We start from the raw sequence: 21050 nt of genomic DNA on the forward strand, positions 1-21050 counted from the left end.
GCGCACACTGAGGGTTGTTCTTCACAAAATGACAGTTTACGTCACGGAGCCCTGCTCTCAGCAACGCACACGGATGCAACTGTCTGTGAACATCTGCCCCTAACCCGAACCAGCCATGTTAACCCGGGTTAAACAAATACGTGCTTAAAGGTTGAACAACATCTGGCGTCTGCGCGGACCTGACGTCACGTGGTTGGCTAACAGCCGTGCAGTAGCTCGTTCGCTCACTAGTGACGGAATCGATAACTCGGAAATATAAAGACGTAAACTCTGTTTACCGGGGTCACGTTTGTGTTTTGATCACGTGTGTGTTGCCCCTGACAACACAAAACAAGGCCCCGCCCCTGCTGAGGCCTGATGTACGTAAAGACAGCGAGGATGCAGAAACGAGAGTTCCTGACAGGACAGGCTCCCCCACAGTCCTCGTGGGCTCTGAGTTATGACCCCGTGACTAGTTAACAAACGTAAACTAACCACTCAATCACGTGACGCCAGGTTCCGCACCGACGGAAGGTGGCGCTGAACATGAAGCGTCACATCTGTGTCCGTGTTTGTGATCAGCCGTGTATTTGTAATTTACATGTTTAAGCTGGGGGCGTCTGTGCCGTGTAACTAATAATTACCCGCCACAGCCAAGCCTCCTGCAGAGTGTTTTTAAACATCTCTCTGCAGCTGTGCAGTAAAATCCCTGCTCTGGGTGCACCGTGTCCACATTAGGGGCTTTAATCTAGCCGGCACTCGCGTGAAAAGAAGAACAAATGGGGGAAGGGTGATGGAGGGAGAGCGCGTACCCCCTCTCCGCCTGTATCACACCACCCTCTCTCACAGCATCAGCAGCGTCTGACGGCTGCATCCTTCAGCTGCGCGTCCGTCCTGCTATTCCTCCAGCTGACATTTAGAGGAGTGGTTTGTGTCTGCAGCCGAGCATCGGTGTTTCTTCCAGAACAATCAAACACAAAGCAGCAGCATGGATATGATGGGCAACAAGCAGCGGCGGGTGCTGAACATCAAAGCCGTGCTGAAGAGGAACTGGCTCCTGATGTCTACGATTGTATCGGTGGTGCTCGGTACGTGCAAGCTTCTGCTGACTGCCGTCCGGTTATTGTTTTCTATTTGCTCGTTACTCCAACGCTGTTGTGCATTCGCTGGTTTGGCTCAGCAGGGGGTGCATGCGTTTTCATTTGATGTCCAGACTGGAGGATGCTTCACTGTGGGGACATCCATCTGTCTGTGTCTCCGTCAAACGTGACCAGACTGAGGTGACACAGCGGCTGTGGAGGCTGTCCACGCTGAGGCAGCACTGTGCACCGTGGAATGAGCGCTTTGCTTCATATCAGCCTGCTGACCCACTTCAGATCAAATGTGCATGTGTTAGCTAATATTAAACACATTTCCTGTGTCATTAATTACACCTTAGAGCTTTAAGTGTGCACTGTGCCGTCTGAGGGTTGTGTTCAGGCAGAGGGAGCTGAGCCTTTGTTAACACAGCCACACAGCAACTAGCAGATATATGAGGCAACATGAACATCCAAATAAAATAAACAGTATAATCATCCGTCTGCAGCAGCTGGATTCCCAACCAGGAAACACAGATACTAAGATGTTATTAGGTGTCCCTTTGGACTCATAACAGCTCCTGTATGGGAGCTAAGATGTCACTCTGCTTCAAGGCTTATCTCAAGATGGACTCGAACACAGGACGGGACTTAAAGGCAGATGTGTTACAGAGAGGTTTGATCACAGGTAGGAATATAACACACGAGGTGAGACCAGGTAAGTCCAGAAGGACTGGACAGGTTTAAAAGAGTCACTTCACCAACATGCGACTGCAGCTTGTGATAGAAATGTTCATGAGAAATAAGTTTGACAGGTTTTAGGCCAACAAGTCTTTACAACAGTTTAAATGCCAGAAATCACTTTCAGGCACAACACCAGAATAGGACGTGTAGGCAGGGCCACGATACAGACCGATGACAAAGTGAAGGGCGATACTTTTGACTAAGGCCGTCTGGAAGAAGGTGGAGGTCTTTGTAAAGCCACAGGTGGAGCATCTGGGGCGCAGACAGAGCTGGCAGTATTCACACACATCTTTGAGCCCTGAAAGAGGACGAAGAATTAAACGTTAAAGCAAATTAAACGTAAAAACCGGGAAGCCCATTGTCAGGGTCGGGACAAACTACACACCCTGTTTCCCGTGTGAAGGATTTGACGCACACGATGATGAAAGTCGTTGCAATTCTGTATCCGTTTAGATGACAAAGCATCAGCTGAAATGTCCTGATTGGATGTGCTTGTCTGGCCTGTTTCATGTCACACATGTAAACCAGCACGAGTGTTTGTTCAGTGCTTGGTGCTCTTTGGAAAGTTTTCTTTCAGGTGAAGTGAAGTTTATCGTGTCTCTGGCTCTTGCAGGGATCAGTCTGGGTGTTGTGGTCAGAGAGTACGCATCCCTGTCGCATCTCTACAAGCAGTACTTTGGCTTCCCAGGAGAGATCCTGATGCGAATGCTGAAGCTGGTCATTCTTCCTCTGATCATTTCAAGCATGATAACAGGTAACAGAGGCCTGCCGGTGCAGTTCGTCCCATCCAGGTAACTCTGAGGTTAACCCTTCTGTACTACAAAGCTGGTTCCCTTCTTACTAACCTGTTAAGGAGCAGGTCATGTTCACAGATCAGAGTTCATCAGGAAGGTTTAACCAGAACCCTCAAACCGTCTGCAGATGAAGGAATAAAAGTAAAACATGTCTGAAGTGCAGCATAGAGTGTCTGCTGGGCTGTGTTATACGCAGCTTGCTGAGCCATATCTAAGAAGCTCGGAAGGAGCAGCTGTAGATCATTTCCTCAGGGATTAGTAAAGTATTCGGATACTTTCAGTCCTCTTTCAAACGCTGGCATCCTCCAGATCCAATCGGGGTAAAGCTGCTTCTGTTTCCTCGGTAACCGTCCTGCTGTAGTTGTTTTCTGACTGTCTCGGTTGTCGGTGGTTTCATCTGGATCCGGTGTTTCTGGAGCTTGTTGGTGAAGTCGGTGGAGTTTTTGATGTGAGCGTGTTCCCCACAGGGACAGCTGGATGGTGCTGCTGACAGTGGGTCTGAGTGGGGCTGCTTCTTTGTGGAAGCAGCACCCCCGGGGTACAGACGGTGTCCCGTAGGGCGGTAACTGATGACTTTGTTGTTGTGTAGTTGTCTGTGGGGTGCTGTTGTCGAGAGGAGCCTGCGTTTCCTGTATTATGAGGTCAGACTGGAGGGTGGCTGAAACCTTCAGGCTGTGATAAGATCACTGTGGGCAGCTGTTGTGGAGAAACCCAGTCCATCTTTTCATGCTGCTCATGACTGTGGTGTCTTCCTGTTCTTGTCTGTGTCTGGAAATCAACTTGAAATGATAAGTTTTCATTTGCCATGTATAGAATTTGTAAGGTTGTCTGTCCTGTCCTGTAACGGGCTGAGCCTCAAACGTAGAAGCTTCTTCTAAACTAGGAGGGTGGGAGAGTTCCTGAGTCTGAGCTCAGTCTGCATCTATAGTGAAACACCTGTCCTATCCTTTCACTAGAGGTTGGCTCTGTGCTCTCCATAACAAACTCTGCTCTGTCCTCTGACTGTGGGAACAAGTCTGCTGTGTCTTAGGTTGAAGCGCAGGTGGTGTCTACAATCTGCTGGTTGATTCATTGTGTCACAGTCCTGGGTGGGTGACCCAGTGTTTTATATCATTGATCTTTGTGTTCATCTTTGGTTTCACTGCTAGTGTCGTGCTTCTGTTTTGCATTCCTAGTTCTCAGGTTTTGGTCCTTGTGCTCGGTGTTCTCTGTGTTCTGTGTTTCCTGTTTTACTTTGAAGGTCCATGTCTTGTATTCGTTTGCTTCCTCCCTGTCTTGTCATGTTTAATTGGGTTCAGCTGTGTCTCCCTCCTCTGTTCCCTCGTGTGTGTATTGCTCTGTTCCTATAAAGGCTGATTATCATGAATCCTGTTGCATCTTCACACACTCAAAGAAGTCCTGCCATTAATTAATGCTTCAGTCTTAATTATGATCGAGCTAACTCTGTTACTCCTCACAGGCCTTTGAGGAGACTTAAACAGCCATGACTTGGCTCTCAGAGCTACAGGCCCACCTTCCTGTTATCACAGTCTTAAAGAGCAGTTGCCCTCAGCTAACTGAGTGTCATAACCGCACCGGTAGCCTCTGACAGGACGTCTGTCACTGCAGTGCTACTGCTGACTGTAATGTGGGGGTTTGACTCCTGTTTCCAAGGTAACTTCAGTAATCACTTCCTCCAAAGGCTTACCATCAATAACTGTTTTACATTGATCAGCCTGTCTGTATTAAGGGGGACGTACCTCAGACCTGTACGGTGGCAATAATCAAACAAGTACTTCAAAGCTCAGCTGGGAGACACGCCCTCTGTTTGGATAAAGGTTATAGTTGGGGCAGGATCAGGTGACGCTGGTGTAGGCTGCTGGGGACATGATGCCTTCACTGTGTTTATACACCACTCTGCATTTAATCATTGGTTATTATTCATTTTGGCTCTCTTTCACAGCACGTCTTTGTCCTGTCCCCCTCCCCTAACCCCCACCAATCACAGCAGAGGCCCCGCCCCTCCCTGAGCCTGGTTCTGCTGGAGGTTTCTTCCTGTTAAAGGGGAGTTTTTCCTTCCCACTGTCACCAAAGTGCTGCCCATGCCTCTGTATTATTGCAGTGCCTTTACTTACAGTACAAGCACCCTGAGGTGACTGTGGCTGCGATTTGACATGTAAATAAAACTGAATTGGATTTTCCACTTGTAGTAAAAAGGTTAAGACAGTCTCCTCAGTCAGAAACCCTGCTGACTGTAGCAGAACGAGTCCTCTGACTGATCTCTCTCTGTGTTCGTCATATCACGGCTCCCTGCTGCAGTGGATAAGTAAATAGCTCCATCTTGTCGCTCAGACGTGAAATGAATGAAGACAAAATATTTCTCAGCTCTGTTCGATTGGTTTTGCCTCTGAAACAGTGATTTCAGCTGAGCACAGCTGCTTATGACGATCACACTTTGCATCTTCAAATATCCACTGTTCATTAGTTACTGAGCTGCCTGTTGTTGTTTCTAGATTTGCCTCTTGCATTTCTCCCGAGGTTTGTCGCCTGTGTACCTTCTTTTGGACTTTGTAAGTTAATAGATGTCACTGACAGGGTTGGTGTTCGGGTACCTGCTGGTCTGGTTTTTGGACCTCGTTTATTGTTGTTATGTTGTCATTGTTTAGTGTTCTTGTGCCTCTTAGTGTCATCGCTTGTTGTTCTTGTTCTGAGTTTCATTTGCTCTGGTCCCTTTCGTGTCCTGGTTGTGTGTCCTCCCCAGTATGTCCTGGTTGTGTGTCCTCCCTGTGAAGTCTTTTGTCCCCAGTTTCCTGTTTCCCAGCATGTCTGTCTGGTTTCTCCCCCTCGTTCTGTGATGGAGAGTTGGTCAGAGTTGGTTGTAATTTAGTTCTAGTTGTAGAGTTTCATTTGTTTCCTCGATGTTTCTTGTCTCATGACCAGGGCGGGGGGAGGAGCCTGGGTGCAGAAAACTAGGGAACAAAACATTTCCAAACATCAGGGACAGCTCCGGGGTTCTGCCCAGGAACCTGCAGAAAGGCAACAGTTCAGGGTGGTCGGGTGGCTGTGTGGGCTCAGCAGAGACGGAGAATCTAAGGGGCCATGAAGGTGTCCAGGTGCCATGTTTGGATCCTGCTAAGAGCAGCAGATGGAGGATGCAGAACCTGAAGGCTCAGCAGGTGAGCAGCTGTGAAGATGGAGATCAGACCCTCTGACTGTCGCTCATGTGCAAGCAGTGAGAAATGACTCCAGTTCAGTCAACAAGGCAGGTTTGGACCGTCTGACTGCCTTTCTACCAACCAGAGCTGCACTCACCCAGCTGCTGCTGCTGTAGTGAGGCCTGACCGCTGGGCAGCTGCTGTGATGGAGAAGTGTTTGCTCTGCTGACCTGAAACACATATCAAACCAAATAACTGAAAGGAAACAGATTCCAAACGGTATGAGATGACAGAGAAGTGTGGGGAGGCCAAGACTATGAGCAAGATGACGGGAACATGGGAAACACCAGGGAGCACACCTGAAAGCAGTCACAGAAGACGAGGTTTTGGGCGAATGTTTGGAAGGATAAAACATGTAAAATAACAAATTGTACGTGATCGAATGTTTACAACTACAGAAGGTGTTGAGATGAAATGACTCCCAACAATCCAAAATGGATCAAATCTAAAAACAGTTTGCCGACAGAATAAAATCTACGAAACTCTATTGCTCTGTGGAATTTAATGCACCTGTCAGACCAGTCAGGTCCTCTGAAACATTTTTCTATGTTATCTTAACAATCACTGTTTAAATAACTCAAATGTGTAAAGACAAAAAAGAAGTGTTGGAGGTAGTTGGTAAGAGATGGCAGGATGAGCCCAACCTCAGCAGCAGGACCGCTCTCAGCACCGACCAAGTGTGTTTGAACTGTGTCTTCACATACAGGGTCAGTCCTACAGAAAGAACGTGGGTTCCCAGCTTCATCAGCTGTGGCCAGTTTTTACTGGAGGAACTGAAAAAGATCTGTTGTCCAATCATGGAACAGCAGAAAGCTGATGTAGAGAACACCTGGGTGAAAATCAGATGTCAGCATGTTTATGGCTGTGTAGGCTCAGGGTGCACTGCAATTCACTGATCACATTAACCCTTGTATGGTGTTCGGGTCTGTGAGACCCGTTTTCAGTTTTTCTCAAAAGAAAAATGAAACAATTAATTATTTTTTCAACCTGAAATTCATTGGCTTTGGCTTATTTTCTGTGAAGAACATAAATCCGGACTAATTTTCAATGACCTCATACCGTACCCCCCCCCACGCATTTACATTACATACAAGGTGTTTGGGTCCACTGGACCCAGGTCTAATAAAAGTGTTGAAAGTGCAGGTCCTGTGTTCCCATACTCTGTCTTCCTCCTTTCTGGTGCTGCTGATAGTGTTTTCTTCCCCTCCTGCTCCCGCACAAAGTTGCAACATTGTTGAAAATTCAACTATCAACACCGTCTGCTCTTACATCCCACACATTTTACCCTCTTTCTTGAGGGATCCAAATTTTATTTTCTCATACCCTGTCCCTCCTGCAAATTAGGGGCATAATACTATAAAAAGGAATTTGCTAGTGTGGTTCTTTATCACAACTGATCAAGATGGCAAAAGATTATCTGCTGCGAGGGCCATCCAATTGATTTTGGAAGAGAGAGGGGCTTCGGATGATGATGTTGACAAAGAGGTTTCAGAATATTTCACATTTCTGAAAATTCAGAGTCTGACAGTGACTTTGAAGAAGAGGATGAGGTTGAGCACCGTTTAGTAACAAAACGAAGACGAGCACCCCATCAGCAGCCAGCTCCAGGACCAGAACAAGCCCACCAGACAGCAAGTGAAGAAATATGGATGTCAATAACTGGTGAAATTGAATGGTCTTCTTGCCCAAGAAATGAGCCACCCTGCAGAGCTGTTACTGGGATAAGCCAGGGCCAACACGGCTGACAGTTACTCATGTGCAGGACATCAAGTCTTCATTGAGCTTTTCATCACAGATTCCATCCAGAAAATGATTCTGGTCTGGTTTACAGACCGATACCGATTGCCGCACGATCAAGCATGATACCGATTTGCAGACCGATACCGATACGTAATATCGGATCGGTCCATCTCTAGTTTGCAGTAATCTAGAATGAAGGTGTGTTTTTGGAGAGAGGTGGAAGGAGATGGACCAAATTGATCTACAGGCCTACTTTGGGGTTCTTATCCTTGCAGGAGTTTTCAGGTCCAAAGGGGAATCCACAGAATCTTGTGGGATGCAGAAACCGGCACGAACCTTTCCGTGCATCAATGTCTCTGGAAAACTTCAACAAAATTTCCAGGATTATCCGTTTTGATAACCGAGATAACAGACCAGCTCGACGGCAGAGAGACAAGCTAGCTGCCATCAGGACAGTGTGGGATAAGTGTGTGCACCGCCTCCCCCTGTTTTACAACCCTGGGCCTAATATCACCATTGATGTGCAGCTGATGTCATTTAGTTGTGAAACATGTTGCTTCACGTGTAAATGTGTTGTGTCTTTCCACTCACTCCACTTGATTATAACTGATTTATTTTTTTATAACATTTTATAAAAAAAAACGAGAAGCACATTAATTCATAAATGTGATCTAACAAAGGTAAAGGGAAAAAAATAACCATGTTTGCTGTTCATATGGCTTGTAATTGGGATGAAGTAAACATCTGTTGAGTAATTTAACATAAAATTGTTTGATAGTGTTAATTTGGAAAGCCAAAACTCTAGCGGGTCCACCAGACCCATGAACACTGGCTGAGTAACAAAAATATGAACACCACACAAGGGTTAACAAACACGTGAAGTTCATCAGGGAGGATATAAAAATAACTGCTTTCTTAGACTAAAAGTTTCATCAGGGATGGGCGACATAAAAAGTCAATATTTATCAAGAGCCAACAAATTTGGATCAGTATCTAAGGTTTGACTCTCATCATCCTCCGGAGCACAAACTGGGCGTCATCAGGACGCTACCACACAGAGCGAACACCATCCCCACTGACACAGCAGCCAGGGAGGCAGAAGAACATCAGGAAGGCCCTGAGTAAATGTGGTTATCACAGCTGGACGTTTGTCACAGCTGGACGTTTGTCACAGCTGGACGTTTGTCACAGCTGGACGTTTGTCACAGCTGGGTCGGCTCCTAAAGAAAGCTGCAGCCGATCCAGGAGAGAAGGACAACCTCTGCCTAAGCAAAGGCCTTTGTCTTAGTCACTCACTGTGATTCATCCTGGTAAGAACCGAACCAGCTTTGTAGTACCCCCGAGTTCACCCTGCAGCTACCTGGATCAGCCTGGACCCTGATGTGTGGGCTGAGCCTGTGTTTTAAATACACTGAATGTGTTTCTTACCAACAGGTGTTGCAGCCTTAGACTCCGAGGTGTCAGGAAAGATCGGTCTGCGAGCTGTCGTTTATTACTTCTCAACAACTATCATTGCAGTTGTTCTTGGTGAGTCCCATTTGAATTAATAATTCATTTTATATGCAGCGTATAAAACGAATGGTTGATGTTTTTATATAAATATAGCTACTAAGTGGCATCTTTGTTGACAGGAATTATTCTAGTGATGACCATCAAACCGGGCGTGTCTCAGACAGCTGAGCACATCGACAGAGCTGGGACTCCTCCTAATGTCACCACAGTCGACACACTGTTGGACCTGCTCAGGTGAGTTTCTAGTGGAAATGTTTCGGGAATATCAGGATGGAAGAAAAGAGTTGCATCTTTCTTAGATGGCCTGAAACGGAAACTTTCATCATACAATATCCCAACAAACACTGTTTAGTTGGTTCGGGTAGCGTCGTACTAGCATCCTTTATTGGTGTCAGGTTACATCTCAGGTAAACATGTAGGACGAGTCACTGCAGCGCTACGCTGCCCTGTCTTTGACATGCTTGGTAAGTTATGACTAATTCTGACATTACTGTTACTGATGTGGCTCAACTATGACAGAGTCGTGCAAGAAGAAAAGCATGGACTTAAAAAAGATCTTTAATGCACACTATGAGAGTTTATATTTGAGGCATGGTCTTTGTTTGATAGCTGCACTCATGAAAAGTATGTTTTGCTAGATATTTAACTTCAGAGTTGCCACAGAGATGCATCCGTTCTGCTGCTCACCTGCAGCTTTGTGCTTTCCACTGACAGAAACATGTTTCCTGAAAATCTGGTGCAGGCTTGTTTTCAGCAGGTAAGACGACCACACATCCTGTTATTCTGGCCTACCTTCGATTCTGGTGCTTGTCATCGTGTGATTCTGACACTGTGTCCAATTCCACTCTAGTACAAAACAAAACGCAAAGAACTGGAGCCTGAAAAGCTTCCAGTGAACAGCAGCACCGTGCCCCCTCTCACGACCACGATCATGACTGTGATGGAGGTAGGTGTGCTCGTTCCACTGTGGTGACATTAGTCTCATGTGTCGGCAGCTGGCAGCCAGTGTCTCGTTTAATGGATTGGCTCAATAACGAGTTATAAGCAGGCTGAGCTCAGGCAGCTGTGGTGCTGACATGACATTTGCAGAGCTCATGAGTGGATCTGTGTGTCTGTGGAAGCAGCTTTCATGAATGGTCTTTCCCTTCTCTCGGCAGAACATCACAAAGGACTACAAGATCGTCGGCACGTACTCCGATGGGATCAATGTGTTGGGGCTCATCGTGTTCTGTGTTGCGTTCGGCCTCGTCATTGGGAAGATGGGAGAAAAGGGTCGGATCCTGCTGGACTTTTTTGATGCCTTAAATGAAGCAACAATGAAACTGGTCCAGATAATTATGTGGTATGTAAACTACACCAGTTTGTAAACCGGTGTGTAAACTACACCCTAAAACTACACGGTGAAACGGTGAAACCACCGTTCCTGATCACTTTTGCGGTTCAGGTTCACAGAGGAAGCTTTCTTTGGATAAGCAGTTAAGAAAACTGATGATCGGGTGGTGTAAATGTTCCTGTATAATTTTATTACTTCATCCGACCCAGTTAGTCGAGGCTGTCCAAGGATTTCATTCCTGTACCTGATGGCAGTCGGGGGGCCGTCGCTCAGCCATCATTAACCCACCAAACCAGCCATGCTGAACGATTACAGGCAGCACGCCAATGTCCACGGCCGCTCCACACCCACACACATCTGTCACATCTGTCACATCTGTCACATCTGTCCCACGTGCTCGAGGTAAACTTGCTCTCATCTGTGGAAGCCAAAACTTGATGGACCTGCCAGTTCTGGTGCTCTATGGCAAATTACAGTCACAGGGCCTACTATAGGCCACTCTCATGAAGTTTGTTTCTGATTGGTCAGAGACGTTCACATCAGCGGCCGAACAGAGTTCACTCTTTAGGGCTCTGTCAGTGCTCCTCCTGGTCCTGCTTGCACAAAGGAGCAGATGCCAGTCCCGCTGATGTCTGAAGGACCGTCTGCAGCGACTGTGTCCTGAATCTCCTGCATGCTCACTGTGCTGGGAGACGCAGTAAACCTTCTGGTAACGGCAGTGATAGTTGGACCTTGTCCTCATAGTGACACCAAACCAGTGAAAAAGGTGCAAAAACAGAGGAGACGAGGACAATGTTACAAACACCTCTGTAGTGTTGGCTTGTTTGGCCCCTCCTGTGTTGTTCATTTCATCAGGTTCGAGGCTGATCCACAGCTGATCTCCTCCCTGCCTCTCTCCCCCTCCCTCCCTCTCTCCCCCCTCCCTCTCTCCCTCTCTCTGCTGTCGTTTCTTCTCTATATCTGTCAATAAAGCTGAATAAGGCTGAACATTATGAAGCCGACCCCCTGTGCTGCTAACTGACCAGCTCAGTGTTGCAGGGGTTTGACATGATGCACTCTGACTGAAACGTGTAGCATTCGTTGTTTGTGTAAACCTGCTAGATTAACTACATTTCAGTAGGAACTCCATCATTTTCAAATCATTAACTTCTACCTGCAGGTCACCTTTGTTATTGCCGCGTGTCTGAGGAGGATGTGTTCATCGTGGAACTGAAGCACCTTTGTCTTTTCAGCTACATGCCCGTAGGGATCCTGTTTCTTATTGCTGCAAAGATCATCGAGGTAGAAGACTGGGAGATCTTCAGGAAGATGGGTCTTTATATGGTGACGGTGCTGAGCGGGTAAGCTTTCCCATTACTCTCCATCCGGCCGTTCCACACTCCGGGCTTTATGGCTGACATTTGGACCGATTCCCCCTCCTGTGTACGATAAAAGCTGAGCTCTGTGTGAGCACTGATAAGGGCGAAGGACATTTAAAACTGCTCAACCTGCAAGAATGCAGTAATGAAAGCTTCACTCACGCCTCTAAATGTACGAGGCACAATTAACGACTGTAACATAAAACATCCTCTCAGTTAACCCACAAGGTTCATCCTGTGGCTCCAAATGCAGCAGAAGAAAACTCGTCACCGTGTGGAACCGTGAGGCTGGGACAGTGTCACGGCCAGTGGGGGCAGACTGACAGTGGGGCTGGGACAGTCCTCTACCTGCCTGTTTATTTGTGTCAAAATGAGCATTTGAACTGTATTCCTTCATTCAAAGCCTTCATCAGCGTGCTGTGAGTGTGTATCAGTCACAGCATGATATCGAGTCTGTGAGAGGTGCAGTGTGCACATTGGGCAAAAATGAAATATCACAAGATTATGTTCCAGTATGAAGGAAATGCATCACTTATAAAGAGGAGTAGCACTCGGGGCTTGTAGCTGATAGAAGCATGTCTGCAGAGAATAATTACGCGTGTGAATAATGTTCACGCTGTACTCAGATCTCATTACGTCAGTTATGGTTGAAGCTAAACCTGTCGGAGCAGTTTAGCACAGGTTTATGTAAAGATAACAGAGTTCATTTCAAAGCACTCTGTGACAGCCATGTGATACTAAAGACAGAACCTCGGCTCTTTTAACCAGAAACCCTTTGAGCAAAAATCATGAAAGCAGAGCGAGCGTCTGTCTCCAGAAGTCAACGAGCAGCTGGTCCCCACAGTTCAACGCTCCGGCTCCCATTCAGGAATTCTAGGAGCCACAGGTCAGCCTGACCTCCCAGAGTGTAGCGGGCTGTGGGGATAACAAGATGAGATCTCAAAGATGTGATGCTGGGAGACTCTGGGAGAACGGACACATCCTGGTCAAAGACAAATGGGAGAGTCGTAGCGTTACGTCTTCATGCTCATACAGATTCAGTTCAGCTCTCCTGTATGCTCGTTGGCTCATCTGTAGACTTGTAGTCAAGACCGAGACAACACCAAGACCAGAGGGTATCGAGACCGAGACCAAAAAGTCTTTAAACTGCAGCCAGATGCTGCTTCGTTTACGGGTCTCAGGCATATTTGTGTTTTTGCACTCGCACAGCCCTCCTCACCGCTGTTACTGTCTCACTCACTGAGAGGACAGACGCACGCTCCACTTGACTGTCGCGTCCATCACCCTCTCTGTTTTTCACACAATGATATTATCCTATATCCTCGCATGTGATTGGAGCATAGCTGAGCCACTGTGTGAGCGGAGCAGCCAAAGGAAATTGGAAGTGGCCCTGAGGCATCCAACCTACTCACCGGGGCTCTCTGACTACATCATTACATATTAAAAAGCGTCTTGAAATGACACGATGACAAAGTTGAATTAAATTGAATTATGACTGTGGAGACTTCAAAGAGCCACCTGCAGCTACTTCCCTCATCATTCAGCCCACTGAAGCATTTTGAATTCACAAAAAGACTGACTGAAGTGTATTTCTTCCCAGCAGTAAAATATTTAGAATAAGCTACATGTTAAAATGTACAAATGATAGAAAGAACACGACTCGCTTAGAACAGTGTCAATAATTAAACACAGGTGAAACTAAACAACTCTGAGTCCGACAGAGTCCCGCGAGTCTTCTTCACATTTCTTCTTCTAATATTTTTGTAATTCCCTTTACGGCTCGATAACGCTGTGTGTTTTGTCCCTCAGTCTAGCTATCCACGCCACCGTCTGTCTGCCCCTCATCTTCTTCGTCATTGTGAGGAAGAATCCGTATACGTTCACTCTAGGAATGGCTCAGGCCCTGGTGACGGCGCTCATGATCTCCTCCAGGTCAGAGTCGGATCTTTCATATTTCTGTGATTGGACTAAACAGCTTCCCAAACGTTTTCAGGGCACAGGGATGTTTTATTTTAATGAATCTAAAGCTCTATAGCAGGGGTGTCAAACTCAAATACACAGTGGGCCAAAATTCAAAACTGGAACAAAGTTGCGGGCTAACATTAATATTTATTGAAAAAAAAATCTTCCTCCAGATTTAAGAATGAATCTTTTCTTATGGACTCAAATAAGTTTTGCTGGAAAACTGAATATGGAACAAGCAAAGCTTAATACTAAACGATATATATATTAGCTGTATAATACCAGTAGGCCAGCTCTAATAGTAATTTGGTATGGCTTCGCGGGCCAAATGTAATTAGGCTGCGGGCCAAATTTGGCCCGCGGGCCAGAGTTTGACACCTATGCTCTATAGTGTCTGACCACAGAATACTTACTGCCTCTGCTTGTGTCTGCCAGCTCGGCAACCCTGCCTGTCACCTTTCGATGTGCTGAGGAAAACAACTGCATCGACAAGAGGATCACCCGCTTTGTGCTCCCGGTTGGCGCCACCATTAACATGGACGGCACAGCGCTGTACGAGGCGGTGGCTGCTATCTTCATCGCCCAGCTGAATGATTACGCTCTGGATGTAGGCCAGATTGTTACCATCAGGTACGACGCTGTTACTGCTGCTCGCGTAGCTTTAAAGACAACTTTATAGAGATAGTTTTAACATTAGCATTCTGAAGGAAAACTGCTGGTTAACCTGCATTTCAAAAAGGACTCGATAATATCCTGCTTTTCATGTAAATGGAGTCTTCTTCACACGCTGAGGTTAAGGATGGAGTTCCACAGGGCTCAGTGCTAGGACCGATTCTGTTTACACTATACATGCTTACAGGAGGGCTGGACCAGGTGACCCTGAATCCTCCCTTCGTTATGCTGCAGTAGGTGTAGGCCCAACCGGTCGCAGCAGATGGCCCCGCCCCTCCCTGGGCCTGCCGGAGGTTTCTTCCTGTTAAAAGGGAGTTTTTCATTCCCACTGTCGCTAAAGGGCTCAAAGGAGATCACCTGATTGCTGGGCTTTTATCTGCTGTCTTTGAATTATTGTAGGGTTTGAGGCAACAGTTTTCTGGTGTGACATCAGTTGAATTGAACTGACAGTGGACACGAGTGTCATGGATTGGTTTCACTCCAACTCCTCATAGGAGAAAAATGTACCAGATTCAAAGCTTCGTGAGACAAAAAGGAAATCCAGAAAATCCAGGCTACTGATTGTTGACCTCAACGTTTCCTACAAAGGTGAATTATGCAGCATTTTCTTCCCACTTTTTGAACTGCAGCTGTGCATCAGTTGCTTTGAAGGAGGCATCCAGTCTGCCTCTTAGGTGACTGCCTTGCTCAATGTCCAAATCATGTGAAGGAGCAGTGGCTCCACTTTGAGCCTCTCCTGAAGGACCAATCAGCCGGACTCTAAGGCTGAGCCTAGAGGCCACACAGAGGAAGCTCGTTTCTGCCACTTGTCACCATAATCTTGTGCTTCTGGTCATTACTCACACTAATGGCCACAGGTGAAGGTATGATTATAGCCAGGCCAGTAAATCAGCAGCTTTGCTTTCATATTGTGCTCACCACAGCATCTATCAGTGTGGCTGTTCATCACCTGCTTCGCTCACAAACACGGACCCAGAATGCTTAGATTTCATGTTCATGTCGCTGTGTGTCCAAACCCAGCACACGAGCAAAGAAAGCCATCATTTCTTTTTATCCCTTTAACCCTGAATGGGCGTGGCTTTATATCACCTTTTGATTGGAAGATGTTTTTGTGCTTTATGAAGAATAATTGTTACATTGTGTCTTTGTGTTTCAGTATAACAGCCACAGTTGCCAGCATTGGAGCAGCAGGAGTGCCTAACGCTGGGCTTGTCACCATGGTGATAGTTTTAACAGCTGTTGGCTTACCTGCAAGTGATGTCACTCTGATCGTTGCAGTCGATTGGCTACTGTGAGCTTTTGTCTATTGTGTTTTTGTGCTGACTTTCTTCTGTCTTTGTGGAAACTGCTGTAGACTCACTGTGACTGTCGTGTTTCAGGGATCGGTTCCGCACTATGATCAACGTCCTTGGCGATGCGTACGGAGCTGGCATTGTCCAGAAACTCTCCAAGAGGGAACTAGAACGGATGGACCTGACATCAGACATGGATGTCGCCAACCCTTTTGCCCTGGAAGCCGCTTTGGATGACGAGGAGTGTGAGAAGAAGTCCTACGTGAACGGAGGCTTCACGGTTGACAAGACGGATGCGATCTCCTTCACGGAGACGTCCCAGTTTTAGCCTCCGGCTGGTTCAGTCGTGGGGAGAACGTGCACGGAGAGAAGCTATCCATCCGGACCCATCCCAGGACCGACGTTAGCAATAGCAGCCTTCATTAAGCTAACCGAAGAGCACCCTTCAAGCTGGGCATTTACAACTATGACTAGATTAAAGTGCTTCCTTCATTATCTCAGATCACGCCATGATTCAAATAGTCTTTTTTCTCAATAGGAGTTTTTCTTTTCTCGCACAGATGAACTCAAACGAAGAGCTTTTTGCAAGTGTGTGTGCGTGTGTGTGTGTGTGCGTGTGTGTGTGTGTGCGTGTGTGTGTGTGTGTGTGTGTGCGTGTGTGTGTGTGCGCATCTTTTAAGGTGAGCCTGATGACTTTTGCAAAAAACACAGTATCACGTAAACACTGCTTCATGAATAAAGCTAACTGTACTCCCTGTATGGACACTAATCCTCAGAAAACTTTTCTTTGCATGGCTCTGTTGAGTGTGTATGTCCCATGATGCAGTGCTTGTATATCTATCTGTATCTTTAAACTGTGCCAAACTTGTTTTTCACCAAGCTGCATGAAGCAAAATGTTTAAGCTGGTCACAGACTGGTTTCCTGTGTGGGCCTTGCAGAGACAAAGTCAGTGGACACTGTGGAATTTGAGAACATTTTTCTAACATTTCCTGTCACGTTGCAAAATAAGAATGAATAATCATGTATGTATTCAGTCAGTGTGGGGGAACATATGGACCCCGAAATAAATAGCTACTACAACACGGACATGTCACAGTGTGTAGCTGTGTGTTTCACTGTGGTCACAAGTTCAAACGCTTTTACAGCCGTCACCATCACATACAGATGTAACAGGTTATAACAGTGGCACATGTGGTCAGCCTCACACGCTGTGATGTAGATGATTACTGATCTGTGTGCAAAACCACGAGTCACGGAGCTGTGAGCTTTGTTTGCACGAATCCTGGAAGTGTTTTTAAAAGTAACACAGCTCCTAAAACTGAAGTGTCATTTTAACACAAAGTTCATGTAACGCACTCGTTAATTATTTAAGGGAATTTATAACTTATAGCTAACTTATAGCTAGTTTTTCACAGCCCGCTCTGACCAGTGGAAATACATGATAAATGTGTGAAGTTACAGAAAAGGTAACTGGACGGACCGTCCTTTAATTCTAGATATACATTTATACACAATTTAGTTCATTCCCCGTGGACCCAGTTATAGAGGAAAAACAGGAACTTTCTTGTCTTTAATTCTTTGTCTGTTAGGTAATTATTATCTTTATCAAAAGGAAAAGCCTTCACCAGGCCAATGCTGGCCCCCGGGCCTTATGTTTGACACCCCTGGTCTGGGCTAAGGGTTTTCTGAAACCAGCTCAGCGCTGTACACAACCGCCCCCTAATTCTTGGTTTAAAACCCTTTTTCTCTTACGTTTTCCTCTCCCACAGGAAGCTCGATAATAAGTGAATCAGGCGTGTCAGAGCTGCCTTTTGTTATCATGACCACAATAACCTGATGGTGTTCACCATTTAGCAGGACAGGAAATGGAAAAATAAAGCAGGATTTTATATATAAAGCTACAAGCGTTCAGCGTTTGAGAGCTTCTGAAACTGCAGAGATTGATGCCAACGTATGTTTCTTTATTATTTCTGTCCTGTCTGTTTGTATTCAGGCTCAGGTTTTACAGTGATGAGCTCCAGTGCTGGAGCGTCAGTGTTGCTGAAAGACGAGAGAAGAGGGACGAGCGGAGAGGCAGGAGTGTTGGGATATGGTAGAAAGAAGGACAACAGCCATATGTTGTGTGTGTGAGACCAAAGCAAGGTCAGGAGCAACGGATGTGGATTCAAGTTGATATAGATGGGAGTGAAGTGAAGCTGTGGTGATGTTGAAGAAAGAGTATGTGAGTAGTGTTGATGGGTATGAAGAGAGTGTCAAACTGAAAGCAGACAGAAAGGAAACAGTTTTCTACAGGAGATCAGTGCAGCCTGATCCTACTGACTCAGACTGATGTGCTGGGAGCAGCTGAACGAGACAGAGTCCACCATTCATACGCTCCTTCACGGGGACAACACAGGCGGCACTGCAGGCTAGAAGCTCTGATGTTTGCGGTGCAGAGGCCTGGGGGAACTGCAGGCCTGCACAGGATTTTCCCCCTTTCTTATCTTGTGTTGTCTGAGTCTCTCCTTGCACGCTGACATGTGTGTGTTTGGATTTGGTCACCTATCCAGCCTCCCACACAGACGACACAACCATGTAGTTCCAGCAGACAGGACAGCGAGTCAGTTTCTTCACTGGTTTATTGGGATCCTTGGAAATGTGACTAAATAGTTTGTGTAAACGGGCTCCTTTCATCAGAGGAGTTTGTCCCCTTTCCTAAATTTCAAATTCACTCACCGTTTAGTTTAGCCGCCGAAACAACCAGAGGGCAAGATATACAACGATGCTTCGTTAGCACTGTGGCCTGGACGAGTGCAGGCAGCATTATCTCTGTGTGCGGTGATGTGGAAGATGGTGACTCACAGTCTTTGCAGGGGACAGGGACTCAGGTGCTTTATAGTGAGCAGAGGTTCTAAACCTGCTGCAGCTTCTGCAAGCGCAGCTTCATTTTCTATCGACTGACGCATCAGATTCTGGCTATATAACAGTTCTATCATTAGTCTGCCAACACAGCCCAGCTCCATGTGACGTTACATAGCAGTGTGAACCACGACAACCAAAAAGATTTATTCATAACACACGAGAAAAGACCCAGGGAAACCAGATCAACGAGGAAAATGACAAAAAATAACAAGAAAACCCTGAAAACCATATATTTTACACCCGAGCCTCAACCAAGCGACTCACGGACCTATCCCGCTCCGTGACCCAGGGGTTGGGGGCCGCTGATGTAGAAGTATTCCCTCCATCACCCGACTGTGTCCTCAGTCCGCAGCACCCATCCACACCATGTGAGCAATACCGCTTTGCCTCTGAGTCACCTGACATAATCGCTGACTCAGCAAACCCTCCCACAGGTTGGTACCTGTCAGCCGCCTTAACCCAACCTGACTGATCTCCTGTTTCACCTCCAGTGTCCACCATGTGCTCCAGGGATTATCATCTCCACCTTATGACCACATGCAGCTGCTTCAACAATGGAGGCACAGAACAGGGTCCACTCTGACCCACGGGCACCAGAGATGGTGTCGATGTTCTGCTGCATGTGGGAACTGAACATCTTATGGACCAGGGCCTCTCCTTTCTTTCTTTCTTCTACTCTCACTGTACATCTGACTCAGAGTAAGAATCTAACCATTCTTACTCTGGATGGCATTACCGTGGCCTCCAGTAACGCTGTGAGGAACCTTGGAGTCATGTTTGACCAGGACATGTCCTTCAACGCACATATTAAACAAATATGTAAGACTGCTTTCTTTCATTTGTGCAACATCTCTAAAGTTAGAAATATCCTGTCTCAGAGTGACGCTGAAAAACTAGTTCATGCATTTATTACTTCCAGGCTGGACTACTGTAATTCATTATTATCAGGATGTCCAAAAAACTCACTGAAAAGCCTTCAGCTGATCCAAAATGCTGCAGCAAGAGTCCTGACAGGGACTAGAAAGAGAGAGCAGATTTCTCCTGTTTTGGCTTCCTGTTAAATCCAGAATTCAAAATCCTGCTCCTCACATACAAGGTCTTAAATAATCAGGCCCCATCTTATCTTAATGACCTTGTAGTACCATATCACCCTATTAGAGCACTTCGCTCTTGCTCTGCAGGCCTACTTGTTGTTCCTAGAGTATTTAAAAGTAGAATGGGAGGCAGAGCCTTCAGTTTTCAGGCCCCTCTTCTGTGGAACCAGCTTCCAGTTTGGATTCAGGAGACAGACACTATCTCTACTTTTAAGATTAGGCTTCAAACTTTCCTTTTTGCTAAAGCATATAGTTAGGGCTGGACCAGGTGACCCTGAATCCTCCCTTAGTTATGCTGCAATAGACATAGGCTGCTGGGGGATTCCCATGATGCACTGGGTGTTTCTTCTTCACACACCAGTGTTACTTCAGGGTCTTTACCTTACAAAAGGCTCTGGTTTCTATTCAGAGAAATATCCGAGGGACCACGAGTAGCAGCTGCTGTGTTTGGGGTCATATGGTCCTCTGAGAGCTTAAGATGAGCTTGAGGAGGAAAAGACGACAAGGATTTAAATCCCATCAATTTAAATTCCAAACTGAACGGTGAGAAGTGAAACTGAAATTATTCGAGAGCTGAATTTTTAAAGGATAAAATGCAATTTCAATTTAGTGATGATCATTTTCAAGCCATGAATTCAAATTCAAATCTAACTTATTCAAATTCAGTTTCAGATTTCTGCCCATAGAATGACGCTGCTTGCAGGTCTGAATGTGTCAGGCCTGTCCAGTGGCACCCTCTGCCTGCTAACCCATCTCCTCATAGCTTTACCACAGCAGCCACGACATGCAGCCACTAATGAAACCATGAGAAAACCGATCAGCCTGAGAGGCATGCACACAGACTCTGTCTCGGGACTTCCTGTCAGATCACCTTTTCTTGTGCCTTACACTCACCTGTGATGTCCTGCAGCAACACGTGCACAGAAACATCTGTTTCACACACACGGGGAATCGCTCTGACACGTTCTCCATCTTTAGACTGTTTGTGTCCGTAACTGTAAATAAGTCACTGCTTTTGTTTTCAGTCGATTTCAAACGACAGCAAAAATGTTTTACCAGGAAAAGTGATCACACAGCAGTGACCCCAGGTGGGGGAGGACGTGTACAGGCTGGAACAGACTCTGCACAGAGACGTGATTAGCTCTTCCTGCCACCTGCTGCCTTTGACCGAGTGAAAGAAACGGTTGAACAAAGCTGCCAGTGTGTGCTGAGACGCACCGAACACGTTACAGCAAAGAGGACCAAACTGACCCAGAACATCTGTGTTTCTATTCGTTTGGACCTGCAGGCTGGAACAGACTGCAGCGTCGGCGTTCATGTGAAGCTCGGGCTGCAGAGATCGATGGCGTGATAAACAGTCCTGACGCAGACTGTGCGGGATCCTACTTCCTACCATGG

General features: G+C 46.4%; 1 protein-coding gene across 3 annotated transcripts; it reads left to right on the forward strand.

Moving 5' to 3' along the window:
• The first annotated feature begins 831 nt into the window (after window positions 1-831).
• Window positions 832-16743, forward strand: slc1a1 (solute carrier family 1 member 1). 3 transcript variants are annotated; one of them, XM_026158473.2, is made up of 12 exons: window positions 832-1067; window positions 2413-2553; window positions 8962-9054; window positions 9159-9273; window positions 9754-9796; window positions 9890-9985; window positions 10197-10381; window positions 11605-11712; window positions 13540-13662; window positions 14128-14322; window positions 15521-15655; window positions 15744-16743. In XM_026158473.2, exons 1-12 carry the CDS (start codon window positions 968-970, stop codon window positions 15982-15984), a joined length of 1575 nt encoding a protein of 524 aa, XP_026014258.1. In that variant the 5' UTR covers window positions 832-967; the 3' UTR covers window positions 15985-16743. The 3 variants fall into 3 exon arrangements, with proteins under 3 accessions (XP_026014258.1, XP_080155854.1, XP_080155855.1); XM_080299728.1 differs by lacking the exon at window positions 2413-2553; XM_080299729.1 differs by lacking the exons at window positions 832-1067; window positions 2413-2553 and adding an exon at window positions 2569-2590.
• The last annotated feature ends 4307 nt before the right edge of the window (window positions 16744-21050 follow it).

Source organism: Astatotilapia calliptera, chromosome 3 (genome assembly GCF_964374335.1).
Source record: "Astatotilapia calliptera chromosome 3, fAstCal68.1, whole genome shotgun sequence".
NCBI lineage: Eukaryota > Metazoa > Chordata > Actinopteri > Cichliformes > Cichlidae > Astatotilapia > Astatotilapia calliptera.